Source organism: Elephas maximus, chromosome 9 (genome assembly GCF_024166365.1).
Source record: "Elephas maximus indicus isolate mEleMax1 chromosome 9, mEleMax1 primary haplotype, whole genome shotgun sequence".
Lineage (NCBI taxonomy): Eukaryota > Metazoa > Chordata > Mammalia > Proboscidea > Elephantidae > Elephas > Elephas maximus.
Window position 1 is genome coordinate 100,296,943 of NC_064827.1, and position 16,246 is coordinate 100,313,188.

Genomic DNA, 16,246 nt, shown 5'->3' on the forward strand with positions numbered 1-16,246 from the left:
TGCTCTGTGAGTTCTGTGTGGTTGTGGCAGTGAATTATCAAACCCCACAGAGAAGTAGAGAATGTTGTGGTAGAAACGGTTGGTGACAGAAATTGTGGAGAACTGGGAAGGCAGATATACAACAGATCTCTGCCTGATAGGAACCAGCTTTGTGCTGATCTTGATCCTTATCCGTCATGAATTTGGACAATTCCTGACTCTATAACACACCAACCCAGTACTTAGTGATTTAAAACAGCAACTACTTTATTTCTTCATAATCCTATGGTCTTCAATTTGGGCAGGGCTCGGGTAGGTAGTTCTTTTGCTGGTTTACCTGGGATCTTTCAGTTGGCTACCTCCTACAAAGCACAGGACAGTCCCTAATAATGAAAAAAATGATCTGTCCCAAAATGTCAATAGTGCTAAGGTAGAGAAAGCCTGCACTCTAGCTCAGAAAGTCCTAGTGGTCCCCCAATGAAAAGAGAACCGAGAGCAAACTCTTCATCTGAGCATTCAGAGCCCTCTGAAATCTGGTCTCACTTTATATATCACTTTAGTCTCCATCAAGTCTCCTACTTTCCTCCAAATATGCCAGACTTCATTACATGATTAATTTAATAGCACCTTATTGCCATGGAAAAATATAAATACCAAACAGATACTTTAGCATTTCTTCTTTCTGCTTAAGTAAGCTATTTGCCAGCCTCAGTGGGAGAGTTGGAGGCTGGTCTCCTACCAAAGTGTTCACAATTTTGTTGTGTCCTCTCTTCAAGGACATTGGTTGGCAAGCATTGTGCTGACTCAACTATCAGGCTGCAGGGATGCTTTTGAATATCCCCAGCAATGTGCTCAAGGGAAGGCTCTAATTTTTTTTTTTTTTTTTTCAGGAAAGAGAGGAAGAGAAAGAAATAGGAGGCACTTTTTTTCTATTTTAGTATTTGGATGCAGCTAGCCAGGAATTTGAGTTAACAGAGCAGCCTTTGGGAGCCAGCGAATCAGTGGGTAAGGAGAGCCTGCCTATAGTTATCAGTGGGACTTCTGGAAAGATCAGCTTGCTCTGTGGCTGTGCAAGGGTTTTAAAAATCAGAGATAATCTTGTTAGAGCATGTTTCTCAAGGCAGTGAAAAGATATTCCTGGATAGAAAGAGTTTTCTGATCAAATACATTTGTAAAACTCAAATAAATTTGGAAAAGAGTCCTACTTTATTGCCTCTTGGATGAGATAAGGAAAACTGTTTGTATGTGTTTAACCTAGTATTTCCTAAAAGTATCTGACTATGGAAGCATTTGGTATGTTGTTTTTATCTATTTTTGTTTCAATTTCTACGAGCTTTCCCAGAGTTGGTACTCTTGAGAACACACATTGGGAAACTCCATGTTAGACATGATGAGGGTGGTGAATTATGAGAATCTACACCTTGCCACCGTGTCATTAATTAGTTCAACTTTCTATAAGGTGGAGTGGGCACCTTCTGCCTTTCCACCAGGTAAGTAGAACAGGCTTTCAATGAGAATCTATTGTAATCTAATGTGTAGGATTTCCTTCAACTGCAAGAGCCTTCCTCTGATCTTGACTTCACACTCTCTGCCCTAGAGAGATCCTATAGACCAGTTAAGATAGAACTAGATATCTACATAATGGCATACCACTGAGGGAGCTTCAGGAATGCTCTCAAACATAAGTAACCCTGCAAGGGCTTGAGCCTTAGTTTTCTCGTGAATATCTACCCATGACTTATTATTCCTAAGAATGTGATTTAAAAAAAAAAAAACGATTTGAAGACTTAAAACAACAATGTTTCAGCAAACTGACATCATACTAAGTGTCTTAGTTATCTGATGCTGCTATAACAGAAATACCACAAGTGAATGGCTTCAACAAAGAGTAATTTCTTCTCTCATAGTCTAGAAGGCTAGAAGTTCAGATTCAGGGCGCCAACTCCAGGGGAAGCCTTTCTCTCTCTGTTGGCTCGAGGGAAAGGCTGTTGTTATTAATCTTCCCCTGATCTAGGAGCTTCTCTGCACAGGGTCCCCGTATTCAAAGGACACACTCCTCTCCCAGCACTGCTTTCTTGGTGATATAAAGTCCTCATGTCTCTCTGCTTGCTTCTCTCTTATATCTCAAAAGAGATTGACTTAAAGCACAACCTAGTCTTATAGATTGAGTCCCACCTCATTAATATAACTGCCAATAATCCCACCTCATTAACATAGACGTAGAATTTACAACATATAGGAAAATCACATCAGATCACAAAATGGTGGACAATCACACAATACTGGGAATCATGGCCTAGTCAAGTTGACACCTATTTTGGGGGGACACAATTCAGTGCATAACACTGATCTACTAAACTTTTGCTTAAACGATGAGAAAAGAAAAAAATATATAATATTCATATACCTCCACCCAGAATTGTCAAGTGGAAACATTTTATCATTTTTTAAAACTAAAGCATTATAGACTCAGTTAAACTTCTTTGATTGCATATCATTTCTGCAACCAATCTATAGCATTGTTGTGGGGGAAGAGAGAAAGAGGTGGGAGAGATTTTGGTACATATTTCATGATAATAAACTAATTATCAGAATCAGAATCGATTCGATGGCAACTGGTTATTTTTTTATAATGCTCCAAACAGTATCAAACACCATTTCATATTTCAAACCAGACCAGAGTATCATTCGGTACTAGAACTGAATAAGAAGAGTTAAGTTTCAAACTTCTGATCCCATTATATAGTAACCAAGCAAAGTTCATTTGTCCTTAGAAAACTGTATCCCTCATATATCTTGCTCCTCTCAGTGGAGTCAAAAGTTTGCATTTTATATTCTATATGCAGGAAGTGGGGGGGGGCGGGATAGAAATAGAATCCTGTGGGAATACATTCATAGCAATTCGGCTTTTGGACAGTAAAAAAAAATAAGCCAACTGTGGTAAGCAGACTTCTAAAATGACCCCAAACTCCAGCCCCTTGGTACATTCAAACCAAACCCACTGCCGTCGAGTCGATTCTGACTCATAGCGACCCTAGAGGACAGAGTAGAACTGCCCCATAGAGTTTCCAAGGAGCGCCTGGTAGATTTGAACTGCTGACCTTTTGGTTAGCAGCTATAGCACTTAACCACTATGCCACCAGGGCGTACATGCTCTCTATAATTCCCTCCTCTTGAAAGTGAGTGGGACCATGAATAGGACAGGAGAGTCACTCCTGTGATTACATTATGTTATATAAGTCTCCATCATAACTCCACCATAAAGAGCAATGAAGTCCTGATGCATGCCACAACATGGATGAGCCTTGAAAACATTATTCTGAGTGAAATAAGTGAGTCCCCAAAGGACAAATACTGTTTGATTTCACTTATGTGAAATAAGCAAATGTACAGAAGCCATAGGTTATAGTGGTTACCAGGGGTGGGAGGGAGGGGAAGAAGGGGCATTTTTGCTTAGGAGGCATTGAGTTTATGTTAATGGTGATGGAATCATTTGGAAAAGGTAGCAATAATAGTTGTACAAGATGAAGAATGTAATCAATGACACTGAATTATACATGTAAAAATTGTTGAATTGGTGAATGTTTTGTTTTATATATTTAATATGTGTATATTATATATATTAAAAAAGACTATCATAGCAAACTGGAAGAAGAGCCTCCTACAAGCTTTGAAGAAGCTGCCATATTGTGAGAGGACTGTGTGGCTAAAACCTGAGTGTTACCGCATTGAGTTGAGAGTGACCCAGGCTGAGAGTGACAGCCAGCAAGAAAATGGGGAACTCAGTCGTCCTACAACTGTGAGGAACTGAATCCCGCCAATAACCTGAGTGAGCTTGGAGAAGGGCTCTGAGCCCCAGAGGAGAATGTAGCTTGGCAGTACCTGGATTTCAGCCTTGTGGGACCCTGAGCAGAGAACCCTACAGAAGCCTGGACTTCTGACCAACAAAAACTGTGAGATAACAAATAGATATTGCTTGAAGCTATTATTTGTGGTAATTTGTTTGCAGCAAAAGTAAACTAATACACAAATGTAAATTAGTTTTATTGAAAAGGAGGAAGGGGAAAAGAGGGAAAGGTTTAAAAACTAAGAACTCTGACGTGGGCTGGAAGAAACACATGACGCCATATCACTGGAACCTCTTTGACATGTTATTTAAATTTAAAACCAAGTAGCTTTTGAGGGTTTTCATTTTTGGTCTTATAAGCCCATGCTGTTTAATATTGCCCAAGTTTAATTTATAATACTTTTTGCATAAAAATGTTAAAGCCTTTACAGAAAATCTTCCTCTTAAGAAAAAAAAGTCATTTTTTTAATTAAAAAAAATTTATTGTGGTAAGTATATACATATATATTATATATATATCATTGGCTATTTTGACATTATTTGTATGTACAATTCAGTGATATTAATTACTTTCATCATGTTGTACAGCTGCTATTTTGTTTTTTTCTTTTTCTTTTGTGCTTTATATGAAGGTTTACAGAGCATATTAGTTTCTCATTAAACAATTAATACACATATTGTTTTGTGACATTGGTTGCCAACCCTGCAACATGTCAACACTCTCCCCTTCTCAACTGGGTTCCCCGTTTCCATTTGTCAAGCTTTCCTGTCCCCTCTTGCCCTCTCATCCTTGCCCCCCAGGGCTGATGTGCCCATTTAGTCTCATACACATGGTTGAACTCTCCGTATTATTGTTTGTTTTATGGACCCATCAAATCTTTAGCTGAAGGGTTAACCTCAGGTGTGACTTCAGTACTGAGTTAAGAGAGCGTCCAGGGACCCATACTTTCACTGTTTCTTCAGTCTCTGCCAGACCAGTAAGTCTGGTCATTTTTTGTGAGTTAAAATTTTGTATTACATTTTTCTCCACCTCTGTCCAGGGCCAGCTATCGTAATCCCTGTCAGAGCAGTCCGTGATGATAGCTGGGCACCATCTAGTTGTGCTGAACTCAGTGTGGTGGAGGCTGTGGTAGTTGTGGTCCATTAGTCCTTTGGACTAATCTTTTCCTTATGTCTTTGGTTTTCTTCATTCTCCCTTGCTCCAGACAGCGTGGGCCCAGTGTAGTATCTTAGATGGCCGTTCATAAGCTTTTAAGATCCCAGATGCCACTCACAAAAGTAGGATATAGAACATTTTCTTTATAAACTATGTTATGACAATTGAGCTAGATGTTTCCCGAGACCATGGTCCCCACAGCCCTCAGCCCAGTAATCCCATCCCTCAGGGAATTTGGATGTGTCTATGAAGCTTCCATGACCTTGCTTTGGTCAAGTTGTGCTGACTTCCTCTGTATGGTGTACTGTCTTACCCCTCACCGAAGTTACCACTTACCTGTTGTCTAGTTAGTGTTTGTCCCTCCCCACCACTCCCCTCCCTCCTAACCATCAAAGATTGTTTCTTTTTGTGTGTAAACCTTTTCATAAGTTCTATAATAGTGGTCTTATACAGTATTTGTCCTTTTGTGATTGACTTGTTTCACTCAGCACAATACCCACCAGATTCATCCATGTCGTGAGATGTTTCGCAACTTCATCTTTGTTCTTTATTGTTGCATAGTGTTCCATTGTGTGTCTGAGGGCCTCTTTTTAAATGGTCTCCTATCAGAGTAGTCAGACTTCGTACATGGTGATTCAGAGCTCCACAAGTTCAAAGAATCTCAGGTCAAAACTGTAAGGCTTTTTATGACCTAGTTTCATATTCTATTGGTCAAGCAGGTCACTAAGGCCAGCTCAGACTCAAGGAGAAGACAATTAGTCTCCACCTCTCAATGTGACTAGGAAAGAATTTGAGGCTATCATTAATCTACCGCAACTTCCTTGCTTTGAGTTTGCCTTCCTTTTACACTGTTTTTGTTTGATTTTTTTCTATATCTCTATATGCTTAAGTGGGATCTGGTATTTCCCCATCAGTTCCACCATATTGACTAGATATCCTCCTCTCCTGCTTTACGCCTCAGCTCTATTATCCTTTTCCTGACCTTCTAAAAAGAGATTAGTTCTCCTAAATGTTCCCAAAGGGCTCCACTCCTGCTCCCACACCTGCTGCACATGTGCCCTTCCCTCCAAGCTATACCATTTCCCAAACAGTAAGTACTCTTTGGCTAGATAGAAGCTACTGCAATGCCCTGGCACAAGTCCTGCAGAAATCAGCACTGTATTTGGCGGATTGTTGCTGTGGTACATATGAAACCATCGTGTCTACAATTAAATCTGTGTGGGGTTTAAAAGAGTAAAGTTCCTTCTAGAGTTATCTAACACATTCTTCTCTCATTATACTTTTAGTAACTAAAGAAAATTACATTGTACGTGCCAATTAGTAATCTCAGGTAATAATTTAAATACATTACAACATATAATACAAACAAGGAAGAAAACACCAGGAACTTAAAATTTTGTATTTGGGGGGGTGGGGTTTCCATACAAAAATGAATTAATATGATGTCAAAGTTTCACATGTAGTTATTTCTTGATTATCTCCACCTAAATAAAAAAGAACAATTTATACCTCACTTTAATTGGGAAGTTCTCTGGGCATATTTAACAAGGTATATTTTTCAAAGTCTTTGCTAATAGTATTTTCCTAAGAATATTAACAGGTAGGAGCAGAAATGTCATGAAATACTTTGACTCTTTTGAAAGTTTCTTTAATCTTGCTCAGGCCAGGAGTGACAGTGCAGCCGTAGAGATGGAGAATCTTCAATCTTAAAAAAAGACAAGACACATATTATGTGGATTGGATACAGGTCAGCCTAGATACCAAGCATGAGAAATGCATGAAAAGTTGAAAAGTCTTTAAAATAACCTTGACTACTACTTTATGTTCCTTCCAGTCTATATATATGTTTTTATTCTGCTTTAGATGAAGGTTTACAGAGCAAATTAGTTTCCCCTTAAGTAATTAATACACATACTGTTTTGTGACATTGGTTGCCAACCCCACAACACATCAACACTCTCCCCTTCTTGACCTTAGGTTCCCCATTGCCAGTTTTCTTGTCCCATCCTGCCTCCTTGCCCTTGCCCCTGGGCTGGTGTGCCCATTTAGTCTCATTTTGTTTTATGTGCCTGTCTAATTTTTGGCTGAAGGGTGAACCTCAGGAGTGATTTCAGTACTGAGTTAAAAGGGTGTGTGGGAGCCATACTCTCGGTGTTCCCCTAGTCTCTATCAGACCAGTAAGTCTGGTCATTTTTTGTGAGTTAGAATTTTGTTTTACATTTTTCTCCAGCTCTGTCTGGGACCCTCTATTGTGATCCCTGACAGAGCAGTCAGTGATGGTAGCCAGGCACCATCTAGTTGTGCTGGACTCATTCTGGTGGAGGCTGTGGTAGTTGTGGTCCATTAGTCCTGTAGACTAAATTTTCCCTTTTGTTTTCTTCATTCTCCCTTGATCCAGGCAGGGTGGGCCCAGTGTAGTATCTTAGATGGCCGTTCACAAGCTCTTAAGATCCCAGACGTTACTCATCAAAGTAGGATGTAGAACATTTTCTTTATAAACTATGTTATTACAATCGATCTAGATGCTCCCCAAGACCATGGTCCCCAGCCCCAAGCCCAGTAATTCGGTCCCTCAGGGAGTTTGGATATGTCTATGAAGCTTCCATGACCGTGCCTTGGTCAAGTTGTGCTGACTTCCTCAGTATTGTGTACTGTCTTACCCTTGACCAAAGTTACCCCTTATCTATTGTCTATTTAGTGTTTTTCCATCCCCACCCCACTCCTCCCTCCTAACCATCAAAGATTGCTCCTTTCTGTGTGTAAATCTTTTCATGAGTTTTTATAATAATGGTCGCATACAGTATTTGTCCTTTGGTGACTGACTTATTTCACTCAGCATAATACCCTCCAGATTCATCCATGTTGTGAAATGTATAACAGACTCATCATTGTTCTTTATTACTGCATAGTATTCCATTGTGTGTATGTACCACAATTTGTTTGTCCATTCATCTGTTTAAGGGCACTTAGGTTTTTTCCAGCTTTTTGCTATTGTGAATAATGCTGCAATGAATATGAGTATGCATATGTCTATTACTGCAATGGCTCTTATTTCTCTAGGATATATTTCTAGAAGTGGGGTTGCTGGATCGTATGGTATTTCTATTTTTATTTATTTTATTTTTGTATTTTTTAAGGAAGCACCATATCCTTTTCCAAAATGGTTGCACCATTTTGCATTTGCACCGACAGTACATAAGAGTTTCAGTCTCCTCACAGCCTCTGCAACATTTGTTATTTTATGGGTTTCCACCCCCCCTCCTTTGATTCATGCCAGTAATGTTAGGGTGATATGGTATCTCATTGTAGTTTTGATTTGCATTTCTCTAATGGCTAGTGATTGTGAGCATTTCCTCATGTGTCTGTTAGCCTCCTGAATGTCTTCTTTGGTGAAGTGTCTGTTCATATCTTTTGCCCATTTTTTAACTGGATTATTTGTCTTTTCGTTGTAGAGGTGTTGAATTTCCTATAGATTGTAGAGATTAGACCTTTGCCGAATTTGTCGTAGCCGAAAATTTTTTCCCAGTCTGTAAGTTCTCTTTTTACTCTTTTGGTGAAGTCTTTTGATGAACACAAGTGTTCAATTTTTAGGAGATACCAGTTATCTAGCTTATCTTCTGGTGTTTGTGTATTGTTAGTTATGGTTTGTATCCCATTTATGCCGTGTATTGGGGCCTCTAGCATTGACCCTATTTTTTCTTTTATGATCTTTATAGTTTTGGTTTTATATTTAGGTCTTTGATCCATTTTGAATTAGTTTTTGTGTATGGTGTGAAGTCTGGGTCCTGTTTCTTTTTTTTTTTTTTTTGCAGATAGACATCCAGTTTTGCCAGCACGCAGTTGTTAAAAAAGACTGTCTTTTCCCCATTTCATGGGCTTCTGGCCTTTGCCAAAGATCAGGTGACCGTACGTGGATGAATTTACATCTGAGTTCTCGATTCTGTTGCATCGGTCAATATGTCTGTCATCGTACTAGTACCAGGCTGTTTTGACTACCTTAGTTGAAAAGAAAGTTATGAGGTAAGGTAGTGTGAGGCCTCCTACTTTATTCTTCTTCTTCAATAGTGCTTTATTTATCTAGGCCCTCTTTCCTTTCCATGTAAATGTAATGATTAGTTTTTCCATCTCTTTAAAGAATGCTTTTGATATTTGGATACGGATTGCTTTGTATTTGTAGATTGCTTTGGGTATTTTTTGGGTAGACTTGACATTTTCACAATGTCGAGTCTACCTATCCATGAGCATGGTATGATTTTCCATTTATATAGGTCTCTTTTGTTTTTTTGCAGTAGTGTTTTGTAGTTTTGTTTGTATAGGTCTTTTACATCCCTGATTAGATTTATTCCTAAGCATTTTATTTTTTTAGGGGTTATTATAAATGGTATTGCTTTTCTGATTTCCTTTTGCAGTTCTCTTTGTTGGTATATAGGAATCCAACTGATTTTTGTTTATCTTGTATCCTACTACTCTACTCAATCTTTCTATTAGTTCCAGTAGTTTTCTTGTGTAGCCTTTTGGGTTCTCTATGTATGGTATCATATGATCCACAAATAGGCATAGTTTACCTTCTTCCTTACCAAATTGGATACCTTTTATTTCTCTTTCTTGCCTTATTGCTCTAGCTAGGACTTCCAGCACAATGTTAAATAGGAGAGGTGATAAAGGGCATCCTTGTCTTGTTCCTGTTCTCAGGGGAATGTTTTCAGTCTGTCTTCATTAAAAAGGATGTTGGCTGTTGGTTTTGTATACCCAAAAACCCAGTGCCGTGGAGTCAATTCCAACTCATAGCGACCCTAACTAGTTTATTGAGAGTTTTTATCAGGAATGGGTGTTAAAAAAAAAAAAAAAAAACAGTGCCCCTATATCAAATGCCTTTTCTGAGTCAATTGAGATAAAGACGTGATTCATTCTTTTTGTTTTATTTATGTGATGGATTACAGTGATTGATTTTCTAATGTTGAACCTTCCTTGCATAACTGGTATGAATCCCACTTGGTCAGGGTATATTATTATTTTATTTATATGGTGCTGAATTTATGGGCTAGAATTTTGTTAAGAATTTTTGCAACTATATTTATGAGAGATTTTGATCTGTAATTTTCCTTTTTTGTGGTGACTTTGCCTGGTTTTGGTATCAGGGTTATGCTGGCTTTAGGGAATGCATTCAAAAGTATCCTTTCCTTTTCTATGTTCCGAAATAATTTGAGTAGTACTGGTGCAGGCTCTTCTCTGAATGTTTGGTAGCATTCTCCAGTGAAACCGACTGGGCCAGGGCTTTTTTGGGGAAGGTTTTTTTGTTTTTGTTTTTATCTTTATTAATTTTTCAATCTCTTCTCTTGTTATGTGTCCATTTAGATTCTCGGCCTGTTTGCATTAGTTTAAGTAGGCAGCGTGTTTCTAGAAATGTCCATTTCCTCTAGGTTTTCAAATTTGTTGGAGTACAGTTTTCCATATTATTCTATTCTGATCCTTTTTATTTCAGTTGGGTCTGTTGTAATGTCCCCCATTTCATTTCTTATTTAGGTTATTTGCTTCATCGCCTGTTTTTTTCTTTTGTCAATCTGTTCAATGGTTTGTCATTTTTGTTGATCCTTTCAAAGAGCCAGTTTTTGGTTTCATTGATTCTTTCTATTGTTTTTCTATTCTCTATTTCATTTATCTCTGTTCTGATTTTTATTATTTCCTTTCTTCTGGTGGCTGTGGGCTTCTTTTGTTGTTCTCTATTTGTTCGAGTTGTATAGCTAATGTTTTGATTTTGTCCCTTCTTTTTTGATGTATGTGCCTATTGCTATAAATTGACCTCTGAGCACTGCCTTAGATGTGAAACAGAGGTTTTGTTGTGATGTGTTTTCATTCTCGTTTGACTCTAGAAATTTTTTTTATTCCATCTCTGGTTTCTTCTATTACTCAGTGGTTTTTAAGCAAGGTGTTATTCAGTTTTCATGTATTTGAATTTTTTTTTCATTGCTCTTCCTGTTATTAATTTCTGCTTTTATGGCATTGTGATCAGAGAAGACACTTTGTATTATCTCAGTGTTTTGGATCTTATTGAGGGTTGCTTTGTGGCTGAAGATGTGGTCTATTCTGCAGAACATTCCATGTGTGTTGGAAAAGAATGTATATGTTGCTGCTGTTGGGTGGAGTGTTCTATATATGTCTATGAGGTCAAGTTGGTTGATTGTGGCCTTTAGATTTTTGTATTTTTGTTGAGTTTCTTTCTGGATATTTTGTCCTTTACTGAGAGTGGCATGTTGAAGTCTCCTATTATTATTGTGGAACTGCCAGTTTCTTTTTTAAGTGCTATTTTTTATTAGTGTTTATTTTTGGAAGACCTCTTTTTGGGTGCATAGATATATATTATGGTTGTGTCATGATGATGGACTGCCTCTTTAATCATTATATAATGTCCTTACTTGTCTTTTATGGTGCATTTTGCCTTAAAGCCTGTTTTATCTGAGATTAGTATAGCCACTTCTGCTCTTTTTTGGTTGCTGGTTGCTCGATATATATTTTTTCCATCTTTTGATTTTTAATATATTTATGTCTTTGTGTCTAAGGTGTTTCTCTTGTAGGCAGCATATTGATGGGTCACGTTTTTTTTAATCCGTTCTGTCACTTTATGTCTCTCTATGGGTTCATTTAAGCCATTTACATTCAGTGTGGTTATCAATAGGTACAAGTTTATTACTGTCATTTTGTAGTGCTTTTTTTTTTTTGTAGTGCTGATGTTTTCTTCCTTTCTTGTGCTAAGTTCCTTTTGTTTGTGAAATTTCTTTTTGTTTCTTTCTTTATTGTAGATTTTGTGTTTACCGACACTTTAAGTTTTTCTTCTATATTTTGATAGGTAGGTTTGTTAACTTCCTTTGTGGCTCCCTTGAAATTTACTCTTGTCTTCCTAAGTTGAACCAACCTTTTATTGCTTGATATCACCTCAACTTCCTCTCCATTTGAAAGTTCTATATCTGCCTCATGGATATACTTTTTTATTGTTCTGACACTGTCATCATTTACAGATTGGTATCTTTAGTTCCCTTTTTGAATCTTTTAGTTTTGTTTTATCCTTGAGAGTTCATTACCTGGATTGGTTTGGCTAATACTACCCTTTGTCCTATATTCAGGTGAGAGAGTTTGTGCTTCTCCTTCAGTTGCAGCCAGCAAATATCATCTTACTTTGTCCTGGATGTGTCCATGCCATACCTCTATCACCTATTGGGAATCCTGTTGAGGTGCCTTTCTGCCTATAGGGTTGTTGGCTTTATTCCAAGATGGCAATGCTGAGTCATGACATTTGGCCAAGAACTTCCACTTGGTATCTCTATTTCTTCCCCATTTTCTATCAGTTTCGTCTTCTACTCCAGGACTTCCAATCTAATTTTTTATCCCTTCATTTAAGGTTCAGGGTTCTAGGATTGACATCTGTTTATCTGTTTTACTTGGTTTTTGGGTCTTTGTTGCAGCTGGATGGCTTAGCATGTCTGACTATTCTGCCATCTTGGCTCTGATCCAATCAAATAATTCTTAAATATAAACCAAAAAACCAAACCCATTGTCATCAAGTCAATTTCAGCATGATATACAGGACACCTGAAATGATAACTTCAGCTAAATTCTAGTAAATGATATTCCAAGGACAGGGTCAACCTGAGTAGGAGATATTTCATTTTAAGTTTTTCTAAATATTATTTCTTTGATTTTTTGTAAATTCCAAAGCACAAAGAAACTCATATATTTTCTGCTTTTGAAAAGGCATGAAAACTTGGTTTAGTCTTTAAATTTTCAGAAGGTATTTTTTGGGGAAATATCCAGTGACAGCTAGAACTCTGTGCCAACAAAATAGAAATGACAATAAACCCCAAAAAACCAAACCCATTGCCATTGAGTCAATTCTGACTTATAATGATCCTGTAGGACAGAGTAGAACTTCCCCACAGGGCTTCCAAGGCTGTAATCCTTATGGAAACAAACTGTCACATCTTTCTCCCATGGAGCAAGTAGTGGATTTGTACCACTGACCTCTTGGCTAGCAGCCAAGGCTTAACCACTGCTCTACCAGGGCTCCTAAAGACAATAAAAAGGACTTACTGAAAAAAAAAAAACACAAACCAATGCACAGCTAACATCAGCTTTCCTTTTCATTTTTTGATGACATTTAAGACTGAAAGAGACACAAGAGGGCAAAGTCAAAGTTTTCTTACCGTCTACAGTTTTTGCAAAGTTTTTGAACCACATCCAGGGTGACATTTTTGCAGAAACTGAGTTTCACACATTCCAAACTAATATGACAATAATTAGCCAATGAACAAACTCTGGAAAGGAAAAAAAGGAAGAAAATGCTATTAGAATAGGAAGTGAAATTTGCTTTTTACAAATGGTCTTAAAAAATTATCTAATCCTTTAGAAAAAGTTGGAAATGGATAATGGCTATGGTTGCACAGCAATAACAAAAAATATTCAACCCTCAGATTTATCTTGGCCCCTACCACATCTACCAATCCCATTCCTCTTCACCTGCTGGTTCTGCCCCTCCTCATAGTTCTGAGAACACCAATGGAACTTCCTAAAAAAAAATACACATGATGAACACACCTAAAAAATTTTCCAGACCATAAAAATTAAAGAAAAAAGTAAAGATGTCAGAGGCAAAGATCTAAAGATATCAGTTTCACTCTGAGATTTTGAGAAAAATGGTAATAATAGATAAATCCAGGGAATTGTTACAGTGTTGTCATTTTTATGTATATCTAACAGTAATGAGGTGAAAGTCATTACCATCTTAATATCTAGCACCAGAATTACTCCCAGGAGGGAACTGTCTTTGCTTGGGTTAATAGCTTGAAAGACTTTCTTATAGGAGAAAAGATTCTGTGGAACAACATATGAGAATTACACCACTTTTCAGACAATGATTTTTTTTTTTTCCTTCCTCCCGTGAGTAAGTGACGTTGAGTAAAGAAGACAGAGGAGAGGAGCAAGAGAGAAAACAGAAAAATGGAGACAGGCTGGAGCCAGTGAGGTGAACGACTATCACTAAGACACGTAATTATTATTGTGAGTTGCTGTCGAGTGGTTTCCAACTCGCGGTGACCCCAAGTACAATGAAGAAACGTTGCCCCATCCTGTGCCATCTTCATAATCATTGGTATGTTTGAGTCCATTGTTGCAGCAACTGTGTGTTTTGAGTGTCTTCCAACCTAGGGGGGTCATCTTTTAGCACTATACTGGGCAATATCCTGTTATGATCCATAAAATTTTCATTGGCTAATTTTCAGAAGTAGATCACCCATTTTTTCTTCCTATCTGTCTTAGTCTGGAAGCTCCACTGAAACCTGTTCACCATGGGTGACCCTCCTGGCATTTGAAATACTGGTGGCATAGCTTCCAGTATCATAGCAACACACAAGCTACCACAGTATGACAAAGTGACAGATGGGTGGTAAGAAACAAGTGAAGGACTTAGGCAAACATTTCCTTTGGTGTGATGTAAGTCCCTCCCAGGGCACCTTGAAACATTTTTACTGAAGGCTATTTTGCTAACAAATCAACTAGAAGAGTCTGTATTAGCAGCCACTGTGTGGGAGGGCACTGAAGCTCAGGAGGCAAGGGGAAAAAGGAGGGACATGGGCACATAAATCCTGCCCCAGAATTTGTCAAAATCTTGGGCATGGAACTTTGGTAATCCTAAGCAAATATTTACTTAGGCCTCAAGAGTAAAAAGACCCCTTCTAATGTAAGGGAGCCCTGGTGGTGCAGTGATTAAGAGCTTGGCTGCTAACCAAAAAAGGTCAGCAGTTCAAATCCACAAGCCGCTCCTTAGAAACCCTATAGGGCAGTTCTTCTCTGTCCTATGGGGTCACTAGGAATCAGGAACGACTCTACGACAATGAGTTTTTGGATTGGTTAATTTTTATAGAGTATTTTCTATGGATCAGGCAACTAAATCCTTTCCTATACTAACTCATTTAATCTCCGCAGTGGTACTGTGAAGCCAGTGCAATTATTCTTATCTTCACGTTACCAAGGAGTTCTTGGGTGGTGCAAAAAGTTAGCACACTTAGCCACTAACCAAAAGGTTGGAGGTTCAAGTCCACACAGAGGCAGCTCCGAAGAAAGGTCTAGTGATATACTTTTGAAAAGTCAGCCATTGAAAACTCTATGGAACACGGTTTTACTCTAACACACACGGGGTTGCCATAAGTCATAATAAATTCTGCATCACTGTTTGTTTTTTTCCCCATGTTACTGATGAGGTAACAGAGGCACAGAGAGGTTTAGGTGACTTACTCAAGGTCACACAGCTAATAAAAGAGCTGGGCTTTGGACCAGGTAATTGCGCTCAAGCCCAAATTCCAAATTAATTTGCCTCTCAAGTTAAATGAAAGGAAATGATTCAGTCTACTTGTGCAAGAGCAGGATGGGTCTTTTCCTGAACATTTTAGCTAGAAATCTTACTGCTTCATAAAAAAAAGTTTATCTGCCTCTTATTCCTGACATACCAAAAACCAATTGCCATCGAGTCAATTCTGGCTCATAGCAACCTCACGTGTGTCAGATGAGATCTGTACTCCAAAGAGTTTTAAGGACTGTGCCCTTTTGGAAGCATATGGCCAGCTTTTCTTTCGAGGTGCCTCTGGGTGTGTTCAAACTGGTTGGTAGTTGAGAGCTTAACTGTTTGCACCACCCAGGCTCTCCCTCATTCCTGGTAGTCTAACAGTAAATGGGAAGATAGGACTCTGCTTTTTTTTTTTTTTTTATAACTGTTCCTGTTTATTTCTGGCCTGAACTTAGACGATAACATAAAAACCTTGCAATCTCCCCACAGGGTGTGGACACAGTTTTGTATTAAGTGTTTCCATAACGAGCACAAGAGTGCTATTTCATGTTTTCTTCTAAGAAAACAATTCACTCATGTGAGTAAGGCACCCTGAGGACAAGTTTTATATCTCCGTAACATGCTTCTTCCAAATTATTTAACCACCATTGGAAGTTCCCATCACTTTTAGAATAGAACATTCTTTTCTCTTATACTACAGGAAATCCTACTACAATAGGCCAGGCTCTGCTCAGGAGGTACCATTGCTCTAAGACTTGCAGTAAAACAATGAGACTCTGGAGTCTCCAAATGCCTGTTACATATTTACCTAGATGATCGCCTCTCTATAAATTAAACTACCAAAGTTCTGTCCTGGGTGCAACAAACAATGCAATGTAACTGGTTTTGAATTCACTTTCGAGTCAATCAAAATGTTTTAAGACATGGCAGTGAA

The 16,246-nt window shown here is 38.2% G+C and overlaps 1 protein-coding gene across 4 annotated transcripts in view; it reads right to left on the minus strand.

The window, feature by feature from the left end:
- Nucleotides 1-6,398: 6,398 nt before the first annotated feature.
- LOC126083303 (uncharacterized) overlaps nucleotides 6,399-16,246 on the minus strand; it is a 128,289-nt gene continuing 118,441 nt past the window's right edge. For 3 of the 4 annotated variants that reach the window (XM_049896884.1, XM_049896886.1, XM_049896885.1), the window contains 2 exons: nucleotides 13,178-13,288; nucleotides 6,399-6,687 (listed from right to left, as the gene is read on the minus strand). In XM_049896884.1, coding sequence (XP_049752841.1) covers nucleotides 6,576-6,687; nucleotides 13,178-13,288 — 223 coding nt within the window. In that variant the 3' untranslated portion in view covers nucleotides 6,399-6,575. Of the gene's footprint in view, nucleotides 6,688-13,177; nucleotides 13,289-16,246 lie in introns of those variants that run through there. The other variant, XM_049896887.1, reaches the window with a different exon arrangement.